This window comes from Peromyscus maniculatus, chromosome 19 (genome assembly GCF_049852395.1).
Source record: "Peromyscus maniculatus bairdii isolate BWxNUB_F1_BW_parent chromosome 19, HU_Pman_BW_mat_3.1, whole genome shotgun sequence".
In the NCBI taxonomy this organism is placed as follows: domain Eukaryota; kingdom Metazoa; phylum Chordata; class Mammalia; order Rodentia; family Cricetidae; genus Peromyscus; species Peromyscus maniculatus.
The window spans coordinates 35859338-35884782 of record NC_134870.1 but is presented as its reverse complement, the minus strand read 5'-3'; the positions used below and the strand labels follow the sequence as shown (position 1 = coordinate 35884782).

Below are 25445 nucleotides of genomic sequence, written 5' to 3'. Positions count from 1 at the left end.
TCTCTCTCTCAGTTTTTGTTCAATCCACACTCTAACTTTTCGTAATGCATCCACACCCCTGTAGTAAGAATTACCTAACTAGTCCTTCTCCATTCATTCTGGGCCTGAGAAACTTGCATAAATTTTGTTTTGTTTTATTCAGTTATAACCAGGTTACTATTTTTCAGCTTTAGATCAGCCCCTCATCAGCCGCATCAACCGCTTGTGTGTGATACCCCTTCTGCGGGGCTCAAGATGTAAAACACTTGCAGCCACCTGTTTTACTCGCCAGTATTCTGACATCGTCTTTTTGCCCTTTCTTAGAGGATCACTCAAATTCATCTTCAGGTATCTTCAGGGCTTTTGGTTCTTGGAAGTTTTTCTCATTGTTTCTTCTTCAAGTGCCCCTTTCTTGTGATGCTGTATTTTTGCTTCACAGATGTAACATTTTCTCATTCCTCAGAGACAGGAAGAAATACGTAAAGTTGTTCTTTCCCCTGATCTATTATCCCTTTGGTATTAAATTGGTTTTCAGCAACCATATTAGATTTCTTTTTTTTTTTTTTTTTTTTTTTTGGTTTTTCGAGACAGGGTTTCTCTGCGTAGCTTTGCGCCTTTCCTGGAGCTCACTTGGTAGCCCAGGCTGGCCTCGAACTCACAGAGATCCGCCTGCCTCTGCCTCCCGAGTGCTGGGATTAAAGGCGTGCACCACCACCGCCCGGCGACCATATTAGATTTCTATGTCCTTGACTATACACACACACACTTAAGAGTAAAGCCAGAGTCTAGTCCTATAAAAGTTCATAGCACAAGGGGAATTGTTTTCTGACAGATTTATCTAGATAGTATTTGACTCTCTCTTTCTCTCTGTGTGTGTATGTTTTCAGATATTTTTTATTGAGAATTTTACTAATGTATATAATGTAATCTGGCCAAATCCACTTCCCATCCTGTCTCTTCCAAATTCCTCTCCTATGTTTCCTTTCCAACTTCTCTTGCCCTCTCCCTCCCCCCACATCCACTGAGTCCATTTAATGCTGCCTATATGGGAATGGACTAAAGCATGTGTATTTTCTCAGGGGAAGCATCCCTCAGGAAAACTTAACCTCCTTCCCTCTGCAGCCATACATTGTCAATGGCTTCTTAGCTAGGGGTGGGATTTTCTAACCCTTCCCCCACCCAAGCTGTGATTTCGGCTGACTGTGTGCAGGTCCTGAAAAATGAAGTCATAGTCACAGTGAGTCCATGTATCCAATTTCCCTGTTATATCCAGAAAATAGTGTTTCACTGGACACATCTACTACTTCCAGATCCTTACCCCTTGATTTTTTTGTTTTTAGGCCTTACTTGTAAGTATGAGCCAATAGTTAAGGATCATAGAAATCTAATACAACAGATGGGGACCTATTTAACAACAAAATGGAGCCTAGAGCAATCAGAGAGCAGGAAGAGGATTTTCAAAGCATATTGTTCATTCCTTCGGGCTGAACAAATTCTCCAAGGAGAAAATGCTTCCAAGCTCAAAAGCATTCTGAGAATAAAGGAAGGAGGCACGGACTGGAATATTCCATTCTCTTTATTCAGGCCTCTCATAGGGCCTCCCAAGTTTTAGATTTCATAAGAAGCAGGACTTGGGAAAGGAGTTGAGTTCAGGCAGTACGATGGAAGCAGTCCTAGGAAACAGATAGCAGAACAAGGAGGCAGGTAAAGGATGCTAATACAGGCATGAAGGCTTTATCATCAAGAGAAGGCTGAGGGTGACTGGGACTTAATGGTTTTACTGATAAACTCTGGAGACCAGTGTAGAGCACACCCCAGAGTTATTCCACAGAAGAGGAATATAGTGGTCTCAATGAGGATGGCCCCCATAGGCTCATAGATTTTAATGCTTGGTCCTCTTTGGGAAGGATTAGGAGGTGTGGCCTTGGTGAAGTAGGTATGCCAAGGGAGGTGAGCTTTGAGGTTTTTTTTTTTTTTTTTTTTTTGGTTTTTCGAGACAGGGTTTCTCTGTGTAGCTTTGCGCCTTTCCTGGAACTCACTTGGTAGCCCAGGCTGGCCTCGAACTCACAGAGATCCACCTGGCTCTGCCTCCCGAGTGCTGGGATTAAAGGCGTGCGCCACCACCGCCCGGCTAACATGCATACATTTTTAATCTGACTTTTTTTTTTTTTAAGGATGTCATTGTAATTCTTTGGTGTTGGGAGAATTACAATTTTGGGCATATGGTATATTCACATGAATCCATAAAAGTTACAAGGAATTTATTGTCTTTATTCCCAAATTCCCAAATGGTAAGAAAATATAATGTGTCTATGTGGATAAAGCACTAAAGATTTGATTCTAAACTGGGATTAGAGGGTTGTGATCTTCATTTTCTTTATGTTTCCGAGGTTTGTTGTTATTTTCACAGATGCACATTTTGTAGTTTGGAAAACTATAGTTTGGGAAAGTGAGTGGTTTTGCGTGGGTTAATAAGGATGAAAGTCGACAGGGGTAACTTTACACTGTTTTACATGTGTCTGCAAGTAGCCTTCCTAGGAGAAGTAGGTATGCCAAGGGAGGTGAGCTTTGAGCTTTTTTTTTTTTTTTTTTTTTTTTTTTTTTGGTTTTTCGAGACAGGGTTTCTCTGTGTAGCTTTGTGCCTTTCCTGGAACTCGCTTTGGAGACCAGGCTGGCCTCAAACTCACAGAGATCCGCCTGCCTCTGCCTCCCGAGTGCTGGGATTAAAGGCGTGCGCCACCACCGCCCGGCGAGCTTTGAGCTTTTAAAAGCCCACACTATTCCCAGTTAGATCTCTCTCTCTCTCTCTCTCTCTCTCTCTCTCTCTCTCTCTCTCTCTCTCTCTCTCTCTCTCTCTCTCTCTCTGCCTTGTGGTTGTTGTCTCAACATGTAAGCTCTGCTTTACTGCCCTAGAGCCATCACTTCCTGCCTGCTGCCATGCTCCCCAATAATGGTCATGGATTTGCCCTCTGAGACTATGAACCCATTAAACCCTTTGTTCCATACGTTGCCTTGGTCATGATGTCTCTTCACAGTGGTAGAAAAGTAACTAAGACATGGGGATTTCATATACAACACTGCATCATTAGTCATCAGTAGAGGGTTGATCCTAGACCTGCGACCTGCCTGCCATATAGCAAGGTGTGCTCTGGTGGCCAAAAAGAGCCCTCAGGCAAAGGGATGCAGGTGCTATCAGTAGGAATCTGGTCAATAGAGCATATAGATGGTAAAGGCAGAGATAAAACCCTTCATTATCCTATTTTCCTGCATGCACATCTTATTTGTACTGACTGTCTTTGCATTGACTAAGGATGTACCTTAATGGTTATTTTTTTATTAGTTGTCCTATTTGGACTTCAATTCTAGTTTTAGAGCACTTGAAATCACAGCAGTGAAACAGTGCTATAACACCAAATGATATTGATCTTTGTGGACCAGTGGTACAGGAACAAAGAACTTACCAGCCTCTTGCTGGAGCAGTGAAGGAGGTCTTTTTAATAATTTTTTTGTAGTATATCATTTTAAGTGCAGATGTACAGCTCCCTTGGGGTTCCTAGGGCCTAGGAAGTCCCTAACTCTCACACAGTGCTAAACCTATCTACTTCTATTTAAAGTTCTAGGGATGTTTGTTATCAAGCATCCTGCTAGCCACTTTTCTGTCTATTCACATTTATGCTCTGCCTTCTTACTCACAGGTTTCTAAAATCTAGACTGGTGCATAGTAGACAGTTCTCTGAGCTATAAACTCCAAGAACCCAAAGCCTCACCCTCATCTCATCTGTCATGCCCCCTGGATTGATAAATACAAATGAATTGAAACATGGTGAGAAACCTGAGCCATTAGGCTATCCAGTTTGTAATTGATATAAGCCTCTGTGTGTTTATTTGGGTCTGAGCAGATGTGGGACCAGGCGGGACACTGGAAAACTTCTAGCTACAATATACAAATAAATAAAAAAACATAAAATAACTGTTTAAATAGTTAAATTACATATTTTAGAGTTTGACAAGATCTTGTTTTGTTGTGAGACATATTTTAAAGCAATATTTTGCTATAAATTACTGTACAGGCATAATAATTATTGTGTGTCATTCTCCCTATAACAGAATTCCTCCTGTGAATTTAGAACAACTGAATTCTAGTCCTATCTAGCTACCAGGCTCTCATCATCTCCCTGAGGGCACTTCCCTAATGAATATTAATACCTCTTAAGAGGCCATCCATCTTAAAGGGTCCCTTGTTTCCTAATGGTGCCATTCTGGAGATAAGTCTTTAGCACGTGGCCTTTAAGGAGACACTCCCTATTTGAACTATAACATAAATGAAAATACAAATTGTAAAAATACTAGGCTGAGGGTGTATGTAGATCTGTTGTAGAATGTTTGACTGGTCTGTGAAAGTTCCTGGTGTTGATTCTCAGAACTCAATACAGTAAAATGCAAAATAAATTCCCGTGTTAAATAAAGGCATATGTATAAGCATATGTTTGCATAAAATGACGGAAAGACTCTAAACTGTCTCCTTTTCGTTCATCTACCCCTTCTTCCTCTTATCTCGTCTTATCCCCAATGCACTGATGTGTGCTTGGAGCCAAAGCAGTTGATAGAACAAATGCAGAAGCAGGAAAGTGCTTAACTACAGGCAAAACCCTTCTTTTATGTAAATGAAAAACAACAGAAAAAATGATATTTAAGAACTTTTTTAAAAAAGTGACAATGTCATTTTTAAAACCAGGAATCCAATCTCCACAGAATTTTTATTCTCATCAATTTCTTTTTATTGATTGCATAAAGTCGCAGAAACTAAGTTACTGACACTGATTCGATAAATCTCTGAGTGAATTTTGCTGTTGAATTAGGATCCTAAATGTGATCTGTTTTTTACTTCTTTTTTTTTTTTTTTTTTTTTTTTTTTTTTTTTTTTTTGGTTTTTCGAGACAGGGTTTCTCTGTGTAGCTTTGCGCCTTTTCCTGGAACTCACTTGGTAGCCCAGGCTGGCCTCGAACTCACAGAGATCCGCCTGCCTCTGCCTCCCGAGTGCTGGGATTAAAGGCGTGCGCCACCACCGCCTCGCTGTTTTTTACTTCTTAACCGTTAGCTTTTTAAAATGGGAAAAGGAATTGTCATATAATACCTCGAACTGAATTCTTTAGAAGAATCCCTACTTAAAAACAGCAAGCAAAACCTAGAAATACTTCAAATCACTGACTGCTGAGATTATCAGCGGGGCTTGCCCTAACTGCGCACAGCTGATACCACCTCTCCATGCAGAGACTTCCCCAAAGGAAACCACGAGTCTTTTATAGCTGCCACCAGCAGGCGGCGCTCATTCTTTTTTTACATTTCCAAATTAGACACATTAATTACTCATTGGTTCATACTCATGTTTGGTTCTAACACTACAAACATTTAATTAGGATATAAAACTGAACAAGTCAATATATTTATTCAAATTTTAGTAACTCTCCCACTAATATCTTTCATAACAACAACAACAACAACAACAACACCTTGTTTCTGGCTCAGGAGCCAATCCAACATGTACGCTGTACTAGTTGTCATATCTTATTGTTTAATTTAAAATTTTTTATGTGTTTGGGTGTTTTGCCTGCATGTGTGTCTGGTATATGTGTGGAGCCCACTTAGGCCAGAACAGGGCATCAGTTCCCCTGGAACTGGGGTTACAGAGGATTGTGAGCCATTATGTGGGGTTTGGGACTTGAACCTGGGTCCTCTGCAAAAGCAGCCAATGCTCTTAACTGCCGAGTCACCTCTCCAGCCCTTATTATTTATGTTTATATTTGTATCATTTAATATGTAAGAGCTTAAAGAGTGTCTCTGCCTTACCTGCTCCATAATGTTTTGTTTTTTAAATCCACAAACAATAATTTTATACATGGTTATGTCCCCTTTCCATTGAATATATTCTGGACATTTGTAACTTGAACACACATCTCTCTGCCTATCACATTCTTCTTATTGGGTGGGTAGCCTGTTGTTATTAGATGGTCTTGGTTGTATGCTGTTGTAGCAAGCAGCATCAAAATGGTGACCTAATACAAAATAAGATCACCTTGTGTGCACCACACTGTACTTCCTGTGGTGGCTGAGGGGCTGCGCCGCCTCCATCTCATTACCTTCCATCCTGATGTGTTCCTACAATTGCTGAAGCAGAAGAGACTCTCTTTATGGGCTCCCAAAATGCTGCCCAAATTTCCAGAGCAAATTACATTGGCATATCAAATTGAGATATATATGTATATGTATATGTATATGTATATGTATATATATATGTATAGATATGTGTAATATATGTATGTATAGATATGTGTATATATATATAATCACACATACAGACACATGGACACAGACACAAACACACAACACACACACACACACACACACACACACACACACACACACATTATACTCAGAAGGAAAAGGAAGAGCCAATGTTTGGCTGAGGCAAGATGATTCTGGTAAGCCTGGACCACACAGCAAAACCTTGTTTCCAAAACTCAGCAGTGTGCAAGGATGGAGCTCAGAGACACATGCACGCCAGGCAAGCACTTCACCGCCCAGCTACATTCCTAGCTTTTCACATTGACGTACTCATGCATCGGCTCTCATTGTGTTGCCCAGGTTTGTTTCCAAATCCTGGACTGAAGCTCTCCTCCTTCTCTAACCTTTCAAGCAGCTGATGTGAGGGGTGGGAAGAGTGAGCCTGTGGCTGTCCAGGGCACTGCCAGGTGTCCTCCTTGGCAGGAACAACAGCAGCAACAAAACGGACATCTGGGAAATACAGAAGATCAAGCCACGGAGAAATGAAAAGTAGTAACTTTATACATCCAGGGAGGGAAAACCTAAGGCTGGATGTCTTGTAAATGGATACTGGCTTAGGTATTTTATAGGGCTCCTGCCCCCCCCCCCCCCCCCGTTCCCTATTGTTCCTGTCTAGACACCTGGCCCTCTGCCTTCTCGCCAGTTTCTTCTCATAGAACCATCTATAAGAAGCTGCTTCTCATTGCAGAGAGCCTGCTTTTACCTCCTGCTTTACTTATGTTTCTCTAACTCTGCTTCACTGAGACTACAGAGCAGGTTACTGAACATTTGGATTGCTTTCAGGGGTGTGTGTGTGTGTGTGTGTGTGTGTGTGTGTGTGTGTCCCTACAGTATAAATGTAAAGTTCAAGAAATGAATTGTAAACACAAAAGGAGATTATACCTAGAGTTTTGACGGATGTTAACTAACATTACAGGGTATGTGCATGTATGCACACAGAGGAAGCCACACAGCACAGAGAAGAGACAGACCAAAAACAAAAGAAAAGAAAAGCAAGAAGTGAGAAAGGCGTAGAACGTGGGTTCCAATTCTGTCTTTCCAAGTCACTGGCTGTTGCAACTTACTGACAGCTACTAAGGCTTAGTGTGTGCTCAGTGAGGTCCTGTTTCCCTCCCTGCACGTTTGAATGAGGTCTTGCTACTTCTCACAAGTGACATGAGACTCTAAGGGACCAGATAGCATCCTTACCCTCATTTTGGTGTTCCATTTGCTCAGAACTTGGGGCAGAGAAGGAGCTAAGTAATGAGTTCTGAAAGCCTTCACTTCCCCACTGGCCAAATGTTTAATAAGTGAAGCTGCTGTTAAATCCAGTGCTGAGACTTGATGGAAGTGCACATTTCTCAGACTGAAACAATAATGTAGCATGAGTAAAGCCTTCCTTTTAAATATTTAAAACATTTAATTTATGAGTGTGAGTGTCTTGCCTGCATATATGGACATGCATCAAATACATGCATTGCCCAGAGAGGCCAGAAGAGGGCATCAGATTCCCTGAAACTAGAGTTAAAGACAGTTTCGGGTTGTAATGTGGGTTTTGGGAACTGAACCTAGGTCCTCTGCAATAGCAGCAAGGGCGGGCTCTTAATGGCTGAGCTATCTCTTCAGCTTCAAGCGTAAGGAAAGACTTGCTTTTCAATTTCATCTGCACAGCAGACTGCATTCTCCTCATTTTACAATTCTAGTTCAGATCTCGACTCATGATACTTGGCCAAGTGCTGCTAGTGGGCTCAGATCTCCAGATTTCAAAGTCCTTGTGGCACAAAACACAGGAGTTAGCTCCCACTAGGCTCTGTTCTTCCCTTTTGGTCTCCTTTATATAATTAGATTTTAAATTCTTTGAAAGTACAGATGATGCTTTCAATTCATTTTGGACATTCTTCCGGAACTTGCAAATATGACATTCAGTTACATAGAGCAGTTGATTGATTAATTCTAAGCCATGCAAACTTGGCCTGGGTCTCTTTTGATGCAAGGACAAAGAATAATCTAGGGAAACTAACATGTGGTTCCCAACTGCCAGCTTTCCTAGATAGTATAGATCATTGCTTTGTTGCTAGAACTTCCCCATCCTATCAATAAAACTAGTAACATTCATCTATGCATGCCATTCTAGTGACTAGAAGTTTAGCCTTAGCATTTATAAAATATGCTTTGCACTTTATGAGAATGCTATTATGTGCTTTGAATAATATTAGCAGCCCCTCTCCCCATCTCTTGGTCAACCATTCTATATATTGTTATATATAATCCTCAAGTATTTTTTCAGATTTTTACTACAATAGTATATAGCTTGACTGTCAGAAGTGTGTATAAAGCTCATTGTTTGCATGTATATGTGTGTGCTATATATATGTGTTCAAATGTGTGGGTACATATGAGTGTGCAAGCACAAGTTCACATATGTGTATACGGAGGCCAGAGGCTGAAGTTAGGTGTCTTTCTTGACCACTCTCTGCCTCGTTTTTGAGGCAGGGTCTCCTCCATATGTTACTCTCCTTAACCAGCTTGTTCCAGGGATCCTCTGTTTCCAACCCCCAAGTGCTGGAATTCCAGGTGGGTTTCCATGGTGTTGTATGGCCTTTCCCTCTGAATTGCAACACTTTTTCCATGTTTTAACATTTCCTCCAAGAGGGAAGGAGAGGTTACAAAAGGCCACGTATGTAGAGAACCAAAGCTTGTATGAGTGCTGGCTTCTTCAGCACATGTACTAAAATTGGAACGATACAGAGAAGATGAGCATGGCCCCTGAGCAAGGGATGGCAGGCAAATTCACCAAGCATTCCATATTTATAAAAGCAACAACAACCTGGAAGATTCTTGAAGACCCCTTTCAACAGTATAAAAAAGATTAAGAAGCTGCTGGGCTGGAGACGCTGAGCAGCCCAATGGTGGAAAGATAGAGCGAGTCAGATCCAGCGGCAGAGCTCCTGCAAGCTGTGCAGAGAACCTCAACAGCTCCCGGGTTGCAATTTACAGAAGTCTGAAGTCGTCACCTGTGCTGGGGTGGGCTTTCTGGTGAAGCAAGAGTCATGCCTGTCCCTCATAAGTAACCTCTCACCCAAACGCCTGTTAGTAACCCAATAAAAACACCCACTGATTTCACCAAATTGGCCATGGGTGCAATCTTTACTTTGGTCTGTCATAGACTCCTTTTCTGGGGTGCGTTGAAGGGTGTGTCATTGTCTTAGGGTCTACTATTGCTGGGAACAGAGACACCATGACCACGGCAACTCTCATAAAACTATTTAATTGAGGGTGGCTCGCTTGAAATTTCAGTCCATTCTGATCATGGCAGCGTGCAGGCAGACGTGGTGCTGGGGCTGAGAGTGCTGCATCTTGTGGGCGACAGGACATTGACTGACAGCCATGCAGAGGGAAGCTTGAGAAAAAGAGATCTCAAAGCCCGCCCCCACAGTGACACACTTTCTCTAGCAAGGCCACACCTCCTAATAGTGCCACTCCCTTTGGGGGGGGCATTTTCTTTCAAACCACCACAGTCATGTCACCCCAGGAAGTCTGTCACACACACACACACACACACACACACACACACACACACACACACACACACGCCGTCGGGCAGTGGGCAGTTCCACGTGGAGGGTTCCAGCAGGTCTGAGTACGGCAAGTGCGGGCCTGAGCATGGCACCAGACACTTTTTAAAAATCCTTTTCCCTCCCTCTTGTTGAAAATCCTTAGATTACATTCCTAAAGCTGACTCCCAAGGTCCACTCCCTTATTTGGCCACTGGCTCATTACTGAGACAAAACTCCAAGGTCCTACAACCAAAATTCATTATTTGATGTGAATAATGAATATGTCCAATCAGGATTTACCAACTCACCCTAGCACAGACGCCCCCTTTATTGCCTTAAAAACCCCACACCTGTAAAACAAAACAAAACAAAACAAAAAACAAAACACCTGCTTGCTTCTGCTGCTTACTGTCAGCCTTTGTAGCTCCCCCACACATCCCTCAACCCCTTTGATTGCTCCTCAGAGGTAATAAATCTTGTTTGTGTTGAGAATTTGGTGTCAGGGTGTGTCCCATACAGACTCCAGGGGGCGCAATCTTTCTTGCACTGGATCTGAACTCCAGTCTTTACACACTAAGGAACAGAGGACCGAGGACTTTACCAACACTAAGCAATCTTCCCAGTCCAAAACTGAAATGCTGTTTTTCTCTATTCATTATTGTACACATTCTTTCCTCTTCAAACCTATTTTCATAATTTATCTCATTTACACTGTGCTCTTGATCATTTATTTTAACCGCTGCTTAAAAGTTAATACCGGCAAACACATTTTCCTATTGATGCAGACTTAAATTACTTTCAGCTTTTCCAGAGTTAAAAAAAAAATGCTGTGAGAAATCAGTATTAAATATGGGGGTCACAGCCTGTGCCCCAAGTCAGGTCTGGCTACCCATCCTCAACAACGCAATTAAAAGAGACAAATTAATAGTGGATAGCAGAAAAAAGAGATTTTATTCAAATTGGCCACATTGAGAAGAAGGAAAACGAGATCCAGCGAACCTCTCAACTCCATCTTTGGGGTCTGAAATTAAAGTTTAAATAGAGGGCCAAGGACACATACATCTGAGCAGTCCTGGTCACGTGCAGTCTCCCACCATCGACCCATCATTATCGGGACTTCAGACTCTTACTGAAAGGGGGAGTTCCAACTCTGTGAAATCTCTTCCTGAGTAATAAGCTTCCTCCTTCTCTCAGAATGAGATTCCTGGGGAATTCCCATCTCTGTGGGATTGATTGTTTCAACAGTCTGATAGTCAGATTGGGAGACTCAGGTGTCTCTTTAGACATTTTCATCTGTCAGGCAGGTTATAGAATGTTCTTGTTGGAAGAGTTTCTCTATGGTATATATTTATGATTACTGAGGGCTATGCGATGTTCCTTCTGTATGCTGTGAATATGTATTACTCTCATTGATTAATAATAAAGCTGTTTGGCCTATAGCAAGGCAGGATAAAGTCAGGTGGGATAATCAAACTGAGGACTGGGATGAAGAAGGGCAGAGTCAAAAGAGACACGTCTGAGTTGCCCAACAAGCAAGATGCCAGAGGACCAGTAAAACAATAGCCACGTGACAATGCATAGATTGATGGAAATGGGATAATTTAAATGTAAGAGCTAGTGAGCAGTCAGCTTGAGCTATTGACTGAATATTTTGTAATTAATGTGAACTTTTATGTGCTTATTTGGGATCGGGTGGTCAGGACAGAAAACTCAGCTTCTGTTTACAACTGAGTATGTGTATCTGTGGGTTCAAAATAGCTCCCAATCACCTGCTCCCTTCCTGAAGCCCCCACCCCCGCATATCACTGCATTGGGGGCCAGGTTTCCAGGTCACAAGCTCTGGGGATATGAACAAACCACAACAGTCAATAGTAAGTGCTATATAAAAATGAAAGCTACAGTTCACCTCTAATTAAGGAACAGCCGTTTTCCTCAGAAAATAAAATGTATAGAAAATGTAATTACTTTATGTCTTCTTCCTGTATTTTGTTAAGTTTGGAGACCTATCACACACACACACACACACACACACACACACACACACACACACACACACACACACTCACACTTAGTCATTCCAGCCCCAACTTTGCTTTAAGGTTTGTTCCCTCTTTATACACAAATGCCTTGGCTCAGGTCATACTTTATGAGTGTATTTCAGACTCTTCTGAAAGCAGATCTTATGCAGCAAATGAAGGGGAGAGCAGAAGGGTTCTTGTCTTCTTGTCTCCGGGGAAGAAAAAGGCCCAGAGGAGCTATGGAAATATCCAAGTAAACTGGCCAATTCAGTTAGGCAACGAATCCTTTCCCTCACAGCCTCATGCCTAGCAGAATTAATTGCAAAAAAAAATGTAGGTCTCATACAAGGGTAGTCTGCCTCTTGTCACCTGGACATCAGTTTCTGACTTTGGGCTTGAAAAGTCATAATAATTCATCACAATGGGCTTCTCTTTCTCAAATACTATTAACATTGATGGTATGTTTAACTTCATTTTCAGCTAGAGCCTAAGGAAACCAAAGCACTAAGAGATTAAATAATTTACCTAAAGGTGCAGCAAAGTCCATGCATGTCAAAGCCCACATGCTTTGCTGTGATGCCTCGCTGCCCCTGCCTGCTACTTGCAGCAAACAAGTTGTTTGGAAGAGCTGTTGCTGGGGGCAGCGAGGTGGATCAGCAGGCACTTGCCACTAAGCCTGACAACCTGAGTTACATCCTGGGACCTACAAGGGAGAAGGAGACAGTCAGCTTCTGTAAGTTGGCCTCTGACCGCCATGTGTGGGTTCCCATCCATAAACACACTAAGAATCGTAAGTGATTATATGACAGGAGTTGACAGTAGTCCTGGGAGCCCAGACCCACATCTTGCCAAGCTTTGCAAGGATGAGAAGATTCATAAACAAACTGTAGAAAAGACAAAAAAAGTTGGTTGTGAATTAAGGAAGCTCAAACCCACCGGGATGGAGGACAGGAGGGATTCTTAAGGCTGTAAAAGGGGAAACTAAGGAGGAGTTCTGTCCAGAGTTCTCAACGGTAGCCTACAGAGTACACCACTGAGCTGTTTTGAAAGCAAAAGATAAAGCCACTTTTTGTTTCTGCCCTGAAAGAAGTGGAAAGGGATGTTGATAAAAGATGTTTATGTGTGCCGGGCGTGGTGGCGCACGCCTTTAATCCCAGCACTTGGGAGGCAGAGGCAGGCGGATCTCTGTGAGTTCGAGGCCAGTCTGGGCTACCAAGTGAGCTCCAGGAAAGGCGCAAAACTACACAGAGAAACCCTGTCTCGAAAAAAAAAAAAAAACAAAAAAAAAAAAACAAAAAAAAAAACAAAAAAAAACAAAAAAAAAAAAGATGTTTATGTGAAGATATAGAGAAAAACTAGGCCACACAGTAGCCAGGGTCAAAAACTCTTTCATTGAGCCACAGAAGAGACCATGCAAAGGCCACAGGCAGTGGGTTGAGGCAAAGAAAAAGCCATTGTTCTAGCTTAAGAGAGTTTCCTGAAAGGATTTCTATCTTCCTGTGCTTGCACTCTCAGGGGCTTACAAAATTAGACTGTCTAACATAGCAAGTTATTCGATTTGGAAACCATGGAAGGCAAAACTTCCAAACAGTCTTGAAATTTATGCTAGATATACAGAACTTGGAGATGACCTTTTGAGATGGCTCTTGTTCCACTGAATTAGTTATTTTAGTCAGCATAATATCACAGCTGAGGACTATCATTGGCCTTGCTGTGGTTGCCTTTGAGTTGTAAGTCATGGGAGACATTTTCAAAAGAATGGCCTGCGCTGTGAGCATCATGCTCTTCTTGAGAATGACACTTCTGTTTTAGAGGTTGTTACTCACAGGTTTTGCTGAGTGTTCTTTCATATACAAAACCCAGAAATTTGGCCAGGCTGTGGTGGCACATACCTTTAATGCTAGCACTCAGTAGGCAGAGGCAAGTGGATCTCTGTGTGTTCAAGGCCAGCCTGGTCTACAAGGTGAGTTCCAGGACAGCCAGAGCTGTTACACAGAGAAACCCTGTCTTGAAAAAACCAAAACAAACAAACAAACAAAAAACAAAACCCAAAGCCCCTAAACCCCAGAAGTTTGATTTTGAACATCATTCTAGACTTCTGTGAAGTTGAGACAAGTCTGTTTTAGCTATTCGAATTTTATTCTCTTTTGACATGAAATTGTGGAACACTCAGATAATCTATACCATGTTAGTATTCCTACAAGAGAAAACAGGTAAACCAATATGTGTTAAGCAATACCCATAAACTTTACTGCAAGCATTAGCAGTTTTTAAAAAAAGTTTTTGATTCATAACTTGTTATTAAATGTGCACGACTCAAGCTCTAAGAGACTGTAACTTAAGACAGTCTCTTAGAATACAAACCCATACACTCAGTTTACTGTTGACCTCACAGGTCAGAGGGGTAGACAGGCTGCGCCAGAGTCGGAGGGTAAATAATGCTTTAAATGTGTGTTAGTTATACGACCTAAGTAAAGCCGTAAGCTGTTAATACAGCCATAGAATTTTTTTTTTTCTCACAAAGCCATCAGATATATTGCTAATACTGAAGTTGTATTTCCCACTGTGGGCAAAGTTATTAAAGTTCTTCACTTTCGTAGAGTCCAGATTGAGCTGCCAGGCGCTGAAATTCTCCTTCCGGGTTAAAAGCTTGTTTCACGTTCAAACCTTTCCCATTGAGCGCCAAATATTTGCTGAAAGTTGGTCGAACACGCAACTGCTTGGGAGCTGGGAGTGTTTGGTTTGGCCGGGCTGAAATAAATAAAAATTAAGTTAGAGGAGTAGTTTAAAACACATAGTTGAACTTAGTAGTCACTGGCAGACATGAAAAGAAAATGATTATGAGGAAAATCCCCCATACTTCACACCACGGTGAGCTGTATGTTTCTCACCTTCCCCGTTAAATTGAGCTGCTGTGTGTGACATACCTGTGACATCTAATCTTGTGTTACATGTGGTCACTCCAGCTTCATTGACTGCTGACACTGTGTACCACCCAGCATCCTTCTTGGTTACATCTTTTATCAGTAAAGTGACTCTTCCAGCATTATCATGATACAAGCTGGAAAGAAACAAATGAAAACTGAGGCCCAGGAATTAAAATTCTTTTCTTTCAGGTGAAAGTTTAAGTGATATTGTTGCCTTATAGAATTTAACTAATAAGAAAATTCCAAGACTGCCTCTAATCAATGCCAAGTAGTTATTGAATTTTTAACAATTAGATACCCCACCTATGAGTGGAGATATCACTTCACAGTAGAGTATTGTTTAACACACTTAAGATCCTAGGTTGGATCTCTAGGAAACTCATATACACACACACACTCTCTCCTCCCAAACAATTTCCTTTTATTCTTTTTATATCATTTATCTCCTACAGCCATGGTTCTTTATTGTCAACAAAAGATAGACTCTAGGCTCTTTTATGCCTTATTTTTAGGATTACTTGAATCTGACTTAAATATGTATTTTTAAGAACAGACAACCCAAGGCCATAATTGGGTGGTTTTTAATGTGTGTAAAAAGTATAACTAGATTCATCCAAGCAATGCACACGTCAGTCAGGAAAATCTCCTCTCACCTTATCCGATCCGTGTTGAACTGGACCATTTCATTGTTCCTTTTCCAGAAAAGCTTGGGTGGAGGGATAGCCGAGATCTGGCACTCTAGTTTCACCGACTCTCCCTCAAAAACTTTTTTACTCTGTGGCTTGTAGATAAACATTGGTGCTCTTTTATGCTCTTTTGCTGCAGATTGGTAGGAAATCGATAAAGATGACATTAAACCAAATTAAAATACTTTGAAATTTGTGTGCTGACATTAAATCTTTAAAAAGCAACATCAGGATTGGAAACTTTTTTTTTTAAACTTTTACATAAAATACTGTAACGTACATTATTATTTTATTATATTCAGCATTCTGAAAATGGAGTATTGACATTTTAGCCATGTTTCATTTAAAGAAGTAAGTCATTTCATCGACTGGAAGGCAGCATGCATGGTGGGAAGAGTAGTAGGCAACTCTGGTTCAGATCCTTATTGGGGGTGCAACTTAGCAGTGGAGTGTTTGTCCTGCGTGTACAGGGCTGTGGCCTTGATCCTCAACCCTGCAAAATGAAATCTCTATTGCCCTCCCCCACCCAGCCATGTAAAATTGGAAAAGTCTTGTTTCGTTTCTCTGAGCCTCAGTTTTGTCTATTGCTAACTACACCCTTCAAACAAACAAACAACTCCAGGTTGTCGTGATGGACTTGTCTGAATATGAAAGAAAAGATGACACAGATGTCAGTCATCACAACTACCTACATCACAGCAAGAAGAAATGGGAAGTGGTGAGCTGACACTGAAGCTGGATTTTCTAGAGGAGAAATGAAGAGACTGGATGGACTCCAGCCAAGGTCTCTTTCAGCTGGAAGAGGACAGTATTTACGAAGCCACGGGCACAAACACGATTTACCTAAAGCTTAATAGTGGGAAGTGTGCATGCTGGGCGAGCGTGCACCCGTGTGCTTTATTCCATGCTCACCCCCTCTTTTCTTTGGCTGAGGTCCCTTAAAGTAGAGTATACGCTCAAAAACCTTGTCCATCCTTTATCCTGATCAGACTTTTATATAATAGACATTGATTCATTAAATATTTCTAGTGAGATAATACCATAGTTTGAAGCATTACATATGATATATTTAAAGTACTTAGACGGTAAAACTTAAAAACTGGACATGAGTTTTTATAGAACTGTGCTGCCATAGTGTGAGATGACAGTTTTATCAGAACATGTTTTTCCAAAGAAATAGGCATTTTTCATTATAATTAGACACAATTTTCCTAGTAAATATAGCATAGTGCATAGCTAAAAATTAACACCTAATGTCCATTTTTCAAGTAGGAGTTTACATTATGACAGCCTATGACAGTTCTGTATCATCATAAGTCAGGATGGCAACATTTCAGACTATACAGCAGATAAATTATTAAACTGAAGTTTCTAGTTATTTCAGCAAATGCTTGTACTATTTCATTTGCTCCCTCTAAAATTATATAATATTCTCTCTACCAATTCTTGCTCAGCCACGTTCATTGTTGCCCTGTTCACAATAGCTAGGAAATGGAAACAACCTAAATGTCCTTCAGCTGCCCAATGGATAATGAAAATGTGTACATATACACTACGAAATAGCATTCAGCTGGAAGGGAAAATAAAGCAATGACATTTGCAGGTAAATGAATGGAATTAAAAACATATATTGTGTGTGATAACCCAGACCCAGAAAGAAAAAACTTAGTATGTTCTCTCTTATATATGACTCCTAGATCCAAATCTTAAGATGTGAGTATATAACTTGGAAGTAACTGTAGAAACCAGGAAAGTAAATAATGGGGGGAGGCTATAGAGGGGAAATAGTGGGATTCAAGTGATAGACGGTCTCCTTCTAAGGACTAGCTTTCATACTACCAAAGGGAGCTGTGCAAACGGTAAAAGGGTGAAGTAATCAATAGTCCTACCTATGTGTGGTGAACAACGAGCAGCATGCAAGAATACACCTAAGGATGCAATAGTGGCGGCCATGAGTTGGCAGCAACCAACAGCTCTCTAATCGGACTGAAGGCTGACTCAACAGAAGGGAAACCGTGCCTGGTACTGGAAACCTAGCCAGCTGCCCAAGAGTAGTGAGTTCGTGGATCTCGGAAGAGAACTTACTACTATCAGCTAAATCCCCACTGCATTCTAAATACTTTTCTTTGTATTCACAGATATGTGTAGCTCTCACCCTCGTCAAAGAATCTCCTCTTTCCAGTAGGCAGAGACCATAACAAAAACCCCAAGGCTGGTCAAATTATAGAAAACAACTGACTGTGAGGTACCCAGCCTCTACGGATATCCACACCACAACTCCTGCACCGAAAGCTCAGAGAACATTTCAGAAAAGGGGGCAGAAAGATTTTAAAAGCCACGAGAACAAGAAGTCTGCTGTGAGATTGTGTCTCACAGCACAGACTGGAAACAACAGGAAACCTTCACCCATGACACCTTAACAAATAGTTGCCTAAACAAGACCTGAACAAGGAGGGCACCAATAGATGTGCTAATATTGAAGGGGGAAATCTCACAGGGCTCCACCCTTAGACAAAAAACTACAGGTAACTAGTGTCTGCTGAGAGAGGTCTACCCCAGAGATGAGGCCCCTAATTAGTTATAAAATACCAAATGGTCAGCTCTGAAATCATACATACTAATAGCAATACTAAACAGACTCTGTCTGTCTATCTATCTATCTATCTATCTATCTATCTATCTATCTATCTATCTATCTATCTATCTATATCTATCTATCTATCTATCTATCTATCTATCTATCTATCATCTTTCATCTAGCTATATATCTCTATCTCTTTATCTCTCTATCCATCTACATTATCTATCTATCTAAAATAATAGATAATAATATCTAAATAAAATAAAAAGAGGCCATAATTTTGAGAGAAGAAAGGCAGGGCACAGGAGGGTCTGGAAGAAGAGATTTGGAAGGGGTTGAAAGGAGGAAAGGGAAGAGAAGAAATGACATAATTATATTTTTAACTGACTTTTTTTTTTTTTTTAAAGAGAAAGTGGGTTGAGCAAGCTCCTGGGAAGCAAGGCAGGAAGCAGCTTTGTCCTGGTCTTCTTCTTCAGTTCCTGCCTCCAGGTTCCTGACTCCAGTTCCTGCATTGCCCCCCTCCAATGGACTGTGACTTGGGATATGTAAAACAAATGCTTCTTCACCCCTCCCTCAATAAATTAAAATAAAATTATATTATCCCCTTATTGCCTTTCTGGGAAAGAACTAGTGGTAGATCTGTCATTCTAGCTTTGCTGTTTCCCACTAAAATGTCTTTTTGTTGTTTTAAGTATAAAATGGCATTGCATTAGATTCTGTAGATGTTAACATTAAGTATGAAGTCCTCTGGGCTTTTCTCTGAAATATTTTCTTTTTTAATACTTTCTTTTTCAGCATTCTTCCTTTGAAGGATCTCTTTGGGGGCTCACCAAGGACGTCTAACTGCACCGTGAAAGTGGCTTCTCCAGCTCTGTTCCTGGCCACACATACATATGGCCCTGCATCCGATGTTCTGACCACTTCGAAGATGAGTGAGTGGAAACCCTTCTCAGACACTATCATTTTGTGCAGCTCATCGGACTGAACTGGTCTCCCATTTAGATACCACGACACATCAGGGGCTGGCAGTCCGCTCACCTAGAAACAAGACACGGCAGTTTTCTCTTTGTGATTTTAACAATCTCGTCATCTGGATTTGGGGTTGAAAATGTAAAGTAGGAGTTCAAAATACATGTATTTTAAATTTTTACCTTGAATTTTTAACTTGAGATTAATATATTGCTTTTAGACTATTTCAGACCACACCTAATTCTTTCAAATACAACCTCAAACTCTTTAAGACTTCTTTTGGTTACTTTATCTAGAACATTATATGTTTTATTCCACAAGGAATATGGAAGCTACAGTTTTGTACATAAATATTAGTTGTTTAAATGATTTTGTGTGAAGACATTCCACCCTCATCGATAGGAAATCTGGAAAAAACATTTTACAGGGGAAAGTTCTTAGAATGAGGATAATCAAAATATGATGTGGTCTCCTTTAAAGCACTGATCTAGCCTAAAAAGCTAGGAAGGGAGAGAGCAGAGTAGCTTTAAGTGGTTAATGGACAACTACGGCGTATACTTGAGACAGCCTGTATATCAGTGAGTGTGTGTGTGTGTGTGTGTGTGTGTGTGTGTGTGTGTGTGTGTGTGTGTGTATCCAGTACATCTGTTTACTAAGCTAATCTTCCTAACTTTATGAGGTAAGTACTATTTGTTAGTCCCATTTCACAGACGAGAAAAAAAAAACACAGAGAGGTTAACTAACTTGTTTAAGCTTGCACAGCTGGCAAGTAGTACAACTAGGGTATGACTTGTGTCAAACTCAGCTTGAGCACTTGTGTTCCTTCTCCTTGTACATGGTGTTTTCAAGCTGAGGGGCAAGCTGTAAAAGTGTGGGAAAGGAGGCATTTCCCCAAACTTGTGGTCCCATTGCTGATGTGTCCTTAGCATATTTAAAAACACTTACTTTGAAATCCATTCTGCAGAACCGTCCTTCTTCAATCGACATGTTTTCTGGCACCTGAATGAAGCGTGGTGGGTAAAACTTCTCCTGGATGGCATCCTGGTCATTTGCCTCTGCTCTTGAGGATGATCTACTTCTACAACAATATTTTAATAATGACTGTGTATTAATGTCTTTGCTTTTCCATTCACACAATACAATTTGGCCATCACGCTAGAAAGTCCAGAGTCTCTGCTTTGGTCTGATGGCATGGTGACAATGGAAACAGACCTTAAGGGTGATGTATTCAGTGGCTTATTTGATGACTGGCAGAAATATAACAATTTAGATATATCTGGTACAAATTAAATATTAAATAACCCTATTTTTAAAAAATAGTTCCTTAAATTTATCAATGTGTACTTCATAGTTAGTAACTGGGGTTCCCTTATTGTGACAAAGTTATTTAACATGGAGGCATGGTCCTGACTATTTGGATATAATGTTTAAAAATCTCCCTTTGAGATAGCTCTGATAATTGACATACACTTTTTCACTATCATCTTTGGCATTAAAAATTCACACTGTATTTTGAAAAAATATAGTAAGCGTGAGGGCTACGTATGCATAATATATTTTTAGTGGAAAACATTTTAGATAGCAAAATACATCTCTCTTTATAAATTAAATAAAATTACCTTACTTGTGATGTGGGGACTTGCAGCCGTGCATGTTCTGGGTTATGTTGCTTGAGATGAAAAAAAAAAAAAGATGAGAAAGTTAACATGCAATTGATCCTTTCAAATGAAGCAGAAGTAAGTAATTGTAGTTGAGAGGAATGTTTCTGTTTTGGATGTGTTACCTCAGTTGTGATTGGCTTTGTATATCTACTGTTTAAAACAGAGCCAACGAACCACCTCTATCCTTACTAAGAACCCCAGAGAATTAACTGGATAGTTTCTCAGGTGTGATTTATAAAGATCAGCTGGACCCAGAACTGATGGTAGCTTACTTTTCAGACGACTGTTTTATGATAAAGGATGATGTGTCCCTCTGATGTGTTTGACTTGGGGACACAGTACAGGTTGTACTTTAGCAAAGCAGGAATAGACATGAGGTCACTTGTGCTGGCACTAGGCAGTGGGTGTCAAGCTACTGCTGAGCAGTTCCACCACCAGCAGTAAACACATATTAGACTGGAAAATACTTCTCCTTTTAGCTCATGGCATAAAATCCTGTTGGGCACCATTAGAAATATGGATAAAACTATACAAAAATTTGAAACAAGAATTAGTTCCTGCTAAATAAAGGAATATTTACATTGCATGATTTATATTGAGTGCTGGAAAATTATTTCTACTTAAGAATAAAGTGAGGAATTGATGAACGTTATAATTGAATTAATTGATTATATATTTAGTGGCTGTTTTTCATAGATGCCGCTCTGCTTGGCACAGTGGAAGATTGAAAAGAAGTAGAAAGTGCAGTCTCAGCCTAAATATCTCTCTACAAAGTACAGGGACAGAAAATCTGAGTACAGGCATTTATTTTGGGATGAATCCCTTTGGCATTTTAAAACAATCTAAAAAATTTTGGCTAGTCTTAAGATTCCTTAAATAAAATGTCAAAACAACTTATCAATTCAGCAAACAGCCTTTTTTTTTTTAGCAAAAAATAAATAAGTAAATAAAAGCAAAAATCAAACCTAATAATTTTATAAAACTCAAAATCTTCAAAATAAGTTTTTTTTTTTCAAGATAGGGTTTCTCTGTGTAGCTCTGGCCATCATGGAACTCGCTGTATAAACCAGGCTGGTCTCAAACTCAGAGATTTGTCTGCCTCTGCCTCCTCAGTGCTAGGATTAAAGGCGGTATACCACCACTGCCCAGCTAAAAGTAATTTAAAAAAAAAAAAAAACTTTTGGCTTTAACATATTAGTTCAGAAATAGAGTATTTCAATTACAGCAGAGATGTATTTTTGTTTCTAGTTACACTGTAATTGGGCAACATTTTGTATTACCTAGGATTAATATTTGAGTGTCTAAAATAGTAAGATTTACCCTTTCTGCCTTCATTATATTTCTGCTGCTCTCTTCTTGCCCTGGCCCTGTCATCATCCTTTCAAACAGTCATAAACATTAAGTAATTTTTTGAGTCATTCTACTAGTAGAGATGGAGTTGTCTTCTGGCTGTAGCTGTCTATGCCGTGACCAGAGTTCAACACAGTAGATGCTCCATGTAAATTGGTTGGTTGGATGGATGAATGAATGAAAGAATGGACTGCTCAATGTCTGAGATCTAGTTCTTACCCCATTAGACCCTGATCCATCCTTTCTTGTTGGTCTAGTTGCCTTTACCAGAAACAAAAATCTCTCCTTATTTCAAATTTATTTTCTCAATGATTTCCGGTCTCCATCTCTGTTGCTCATAGCCTTGAGGACTATTTAAGAGGGTGTAACAGGCAGCGTATAGAGGGAGACCAAAAGGGTAACAGCCCTTCAGTTTGCCTTTCCCACTGTATCATGTTTTTCAGTTAATTTACCTGTTACAATTAAGTTGGTCAGGTGCAAGTCTGTGTGTATTCACTGTATCCTGAAGTTAATCCTTTTTTGGAAAATGAGCTTTCATTAATCTTAGAGATGTTACCCAACAGAGTCATTTTATTAGTTTGTTCAATAAGAAGCATTTTAAAACTCAGGATCACTACAGAAGAAAGTCACAAACACAGCTTAAAACACCAAACAACTTAAAAATTGCCAAAAAACAAAAACAAAAACAAAACATGACTGAAGCTGGTCACAGTTGTGTGTCCCTATGTTAAGGACCTAACAAGCCAAAAAAGGACACTCAATTGAGCCACATTTAGGGCTGAAGATCCTGTGTCAAAAAGAAAAACAAAGGCCACAGTCACATAGCAGTTATTTTTATTTACCTGTGGAGAATCCTGGGCGTCACTGTTTTGAGCTTGAAACACAGCGGCAGCATTCTGCGGGCCTAGCAACCTGCGGGCCATCTTCTCCTCATAAGTCAGTCTCTAGAGGATGGTGAGGGGATTTGGTAAGAGGGATTTGAAGGGATGCACCCCAAAAACCATCACTCTAAGCCAGAACTTCAAACTATGTTTCCCAAAGAGCCTTGTCTTCAAAGATGAGCAACTAATTCAACTGTATATTAAGAGATATAGAGTAATTACAGCTGTTTTTATTTGTCCGTAGATAATATACACTAAGGTGCAAAAAAAGTTGAGTTGGTAAAATTTTCCATTAGTTACTTGGTAGACGGACATTTTGTGAGAAGGCAGTGGTTATTTTATTTTATTTTTTTTGAGAGATTTCATGGAGCACAGGCTTGCTTTGAAGTCCTCTAGTCAAAGCTGACTTTCAACTCCTGATCCTCCTGCCTCTACTCTTCCTACCCCAAGGGCAGGGATAAATAAATCTGTCAATTTATTGAGTTTTTGATAAAATAATGTGTAAGATAAAAATTTCATTTATTATCAAGGGTGTCTTTCTTTCTTTCTTTCTTTCTTTCTTTCTTTCTTTCTTTCTTTCTTTCTTTCTTTCTTTCTTTCTTTCTTTCTTTCTTTCTTTTTTCCTTTTCTTTCTTTTTTTAGCTGCTTCATCCATTTACTACTGAAACCCAAAAGGTGAACTTCAGATTAGAGTGGTAATGAACTGCAAGCAAGCAAATATTCCTTTTTTTAAAAAAATGAATCCTATTTCTTGCTGCCTCTATGGGCATAGATCTATGAAAGACAGAAGTAATTTGTGTTGTGGGCTTTGTGTGTGTGTGTGTGTGTGTGTGTGTGTGTGTGTGTGTGTGTGTGTGTGTTTGTGCAGTGGTACTGGGTATCAACTTTAGGTAAGTGTTCTACCAGTGAGCTGTATTCTCAGCCTCAGAACTTTCTTATTGGAATTAGATTTTTAACAGTTTAATTGGCCTTCTGTATGAGACAGATAGCTTGCCCACTTGATTTCCATTATGAAGAAGGGTGTCCTTGCATTTCAGCTTTCTCTCCAAATCTTGAATCAACGCTTCTTTTGATCCTTGGATTTCGTGGTCAGGAGTCCTTGGAGTGGGCTTAGCATTTGCAGTTTTGGATGGCATGGCATTTACTGGTTGGCTAACCGAAGATTGTTGATAGCTTTAAAAAAGAAAAAGAAATGAAAATTATAGAATTGAATTCATTTGGTAAGCCATCTTTAGATAGAGGTTATCACTTAGAATTTCTAGTGTTGTCGAGAACACCAATGACCCTGATTACAGTCAAGAAGAGTGCCATAAAAATGGCTGTTGCTTTTATATAGTCTATATAGTCTATATAGTCTCTCTTGGCAGGAGACTATATAGTGGGAGGAAGAATTCAGACCTAAGGAGGACATCTAGAAGATCCTCCCTGAAGAATGTGATGGTTCGAACTCTAGACTGACAGCTGGGGCGCCTTCATGGGACCAAACTAGGCCCTCTGCATGCAGGAGACAGTTGTGTAGCTTGGTCTGTTTGAGGGGCCCCTGGCAGTGTGATCAGGATCTATCCCTGGTGCATGAGCTGGCTTTTAGGAACCCATTACCTATGATGGGACGCCTTGCCCAGCCTTAATGCAGGGGGGAGGGCCTTGGTCTTGCCTCAACTGAATGTACCAGACTTTGTTGACTCCCTATGGGAGGTCTTACACTTTTGGAGGAGTGGATGGGGGTTGGGAGGTCTTGGGGGGCGAGCAGGAGGAGGGATGGGAGAAGGAACTGTGGTTGATACATAAAATGAAAAAAAATACTTAAATAAAAAAAGAATGTGATGGTTAAAGGGAGCTTTCTAGTTCTTTCAGCCTGAGTGTTGGATTTCTTGTGTGATGGAGAGATGGATATCAGGCAGTGGTATTTTTTAGCTGCCTCTATTGGTCCTGAGAGAGCTGGGTTTTTTTTTAGGATCTCTTTCTAGCAACATGTGATCTCAGGGTAGGGCTTGAAATTGATGGTGTAAAAGTCTTTATACCAGGGAAATTGGTAAATGCTGCCAATCATGGCTCTTTGTTTTATAGCTGAATTGATCATCACACCACCCATGTTTTGTGAATGTTCTGCTGCTCTTCAATGTGATCTCTGGCTTTCCTATTAATTTCCAAATCTAGTTATATTTATAGCCCAAATGATCCAATCCACTGCATAAAAATAACTTTTAAAGTAATGATGATTTCTTCAGTATTGCCAAACTGATTTTTTTTTTGGTAGAGAAAGAAAAGGATAATTAGAGGAAGATAGAGCATGAAACATAACTTTTAAAAAAGGATTTGGAAAAAAAATGTCACCAATCTGAAAATAATTTGAAGAGTTTAAGTTCTTACATCATATTCTGTTCCTAAATGTTTATCTAAGGTATCCTGAGCCCTCTCCAAATTTCCATATCAACATTAGTAAAGAGCAGGGGCAGCAATTAAGGCATCCTGTGTTGTTAGCTGTTTGGTGGCTCAAACTTTTCCTAGTATTTCA

General features: G+C 40.2%; 1 protein-coding gene and 1 non-coding gene across 5 annotated transcripts in view; one reads left to right on the top strand and one right to left on the bottom strand.

Annotated features, from left to right (window-relative positions):
- Positions 1-9004: 9004 nt before the first annotated feature.
- Positions 9005-9112, top strand: LOC121824201 (U6 spliceosomal RNA). Its single transcript, XR_006066018.1, has one exon. It is a non-coding gene; the product is annotated as a U6 spliceosomal RNA (small nuclear RNA).
- Positions 9113-13993: 4881 nt separating this feature from the next.
- The window catches only part of Myot (myotilin), a 43949-nt gene continuing 32497 nt past the window's right edge, over positions 13994-25445 (bottom strand). For 3 of the 4 annotated variants that reach the window (XM_076555202.1, XM_042264032.2, XM_006977671.4), the window contains 8 exons: positions 23929-24103; positions 22892-22993; positions 20658-20707; positions 19984-20116; positions 18900-19107; positions 15456-15621; positions 14803-14936; positions 13994-14626 (listed from right to left, as the gene is read on the bottom strand). In XM_076555202.1, the coding sequence (XP_076411317.1) occupies positions 14454-14626; positions 14803-14936; positions 15456-15621; positions 18900-19107; positions 19984-20116; positions 20658-20707; positions 22892-22993; positions 23929-24103 (1141 nt within the window). In that variant the 3' untranslated portion in view covers positions 13994-14453. The remainder of the gene's footprint in view (positions 14627-14802; positions 14937-15455; positions 15622-18899; positions 19108-19983; positions 20117-20657; positions 20708-22891; positions 22994-23928; positions 24104-25445) is intronic. The other variant, XM_006977672.4, reaches the window with a different exon arrangement.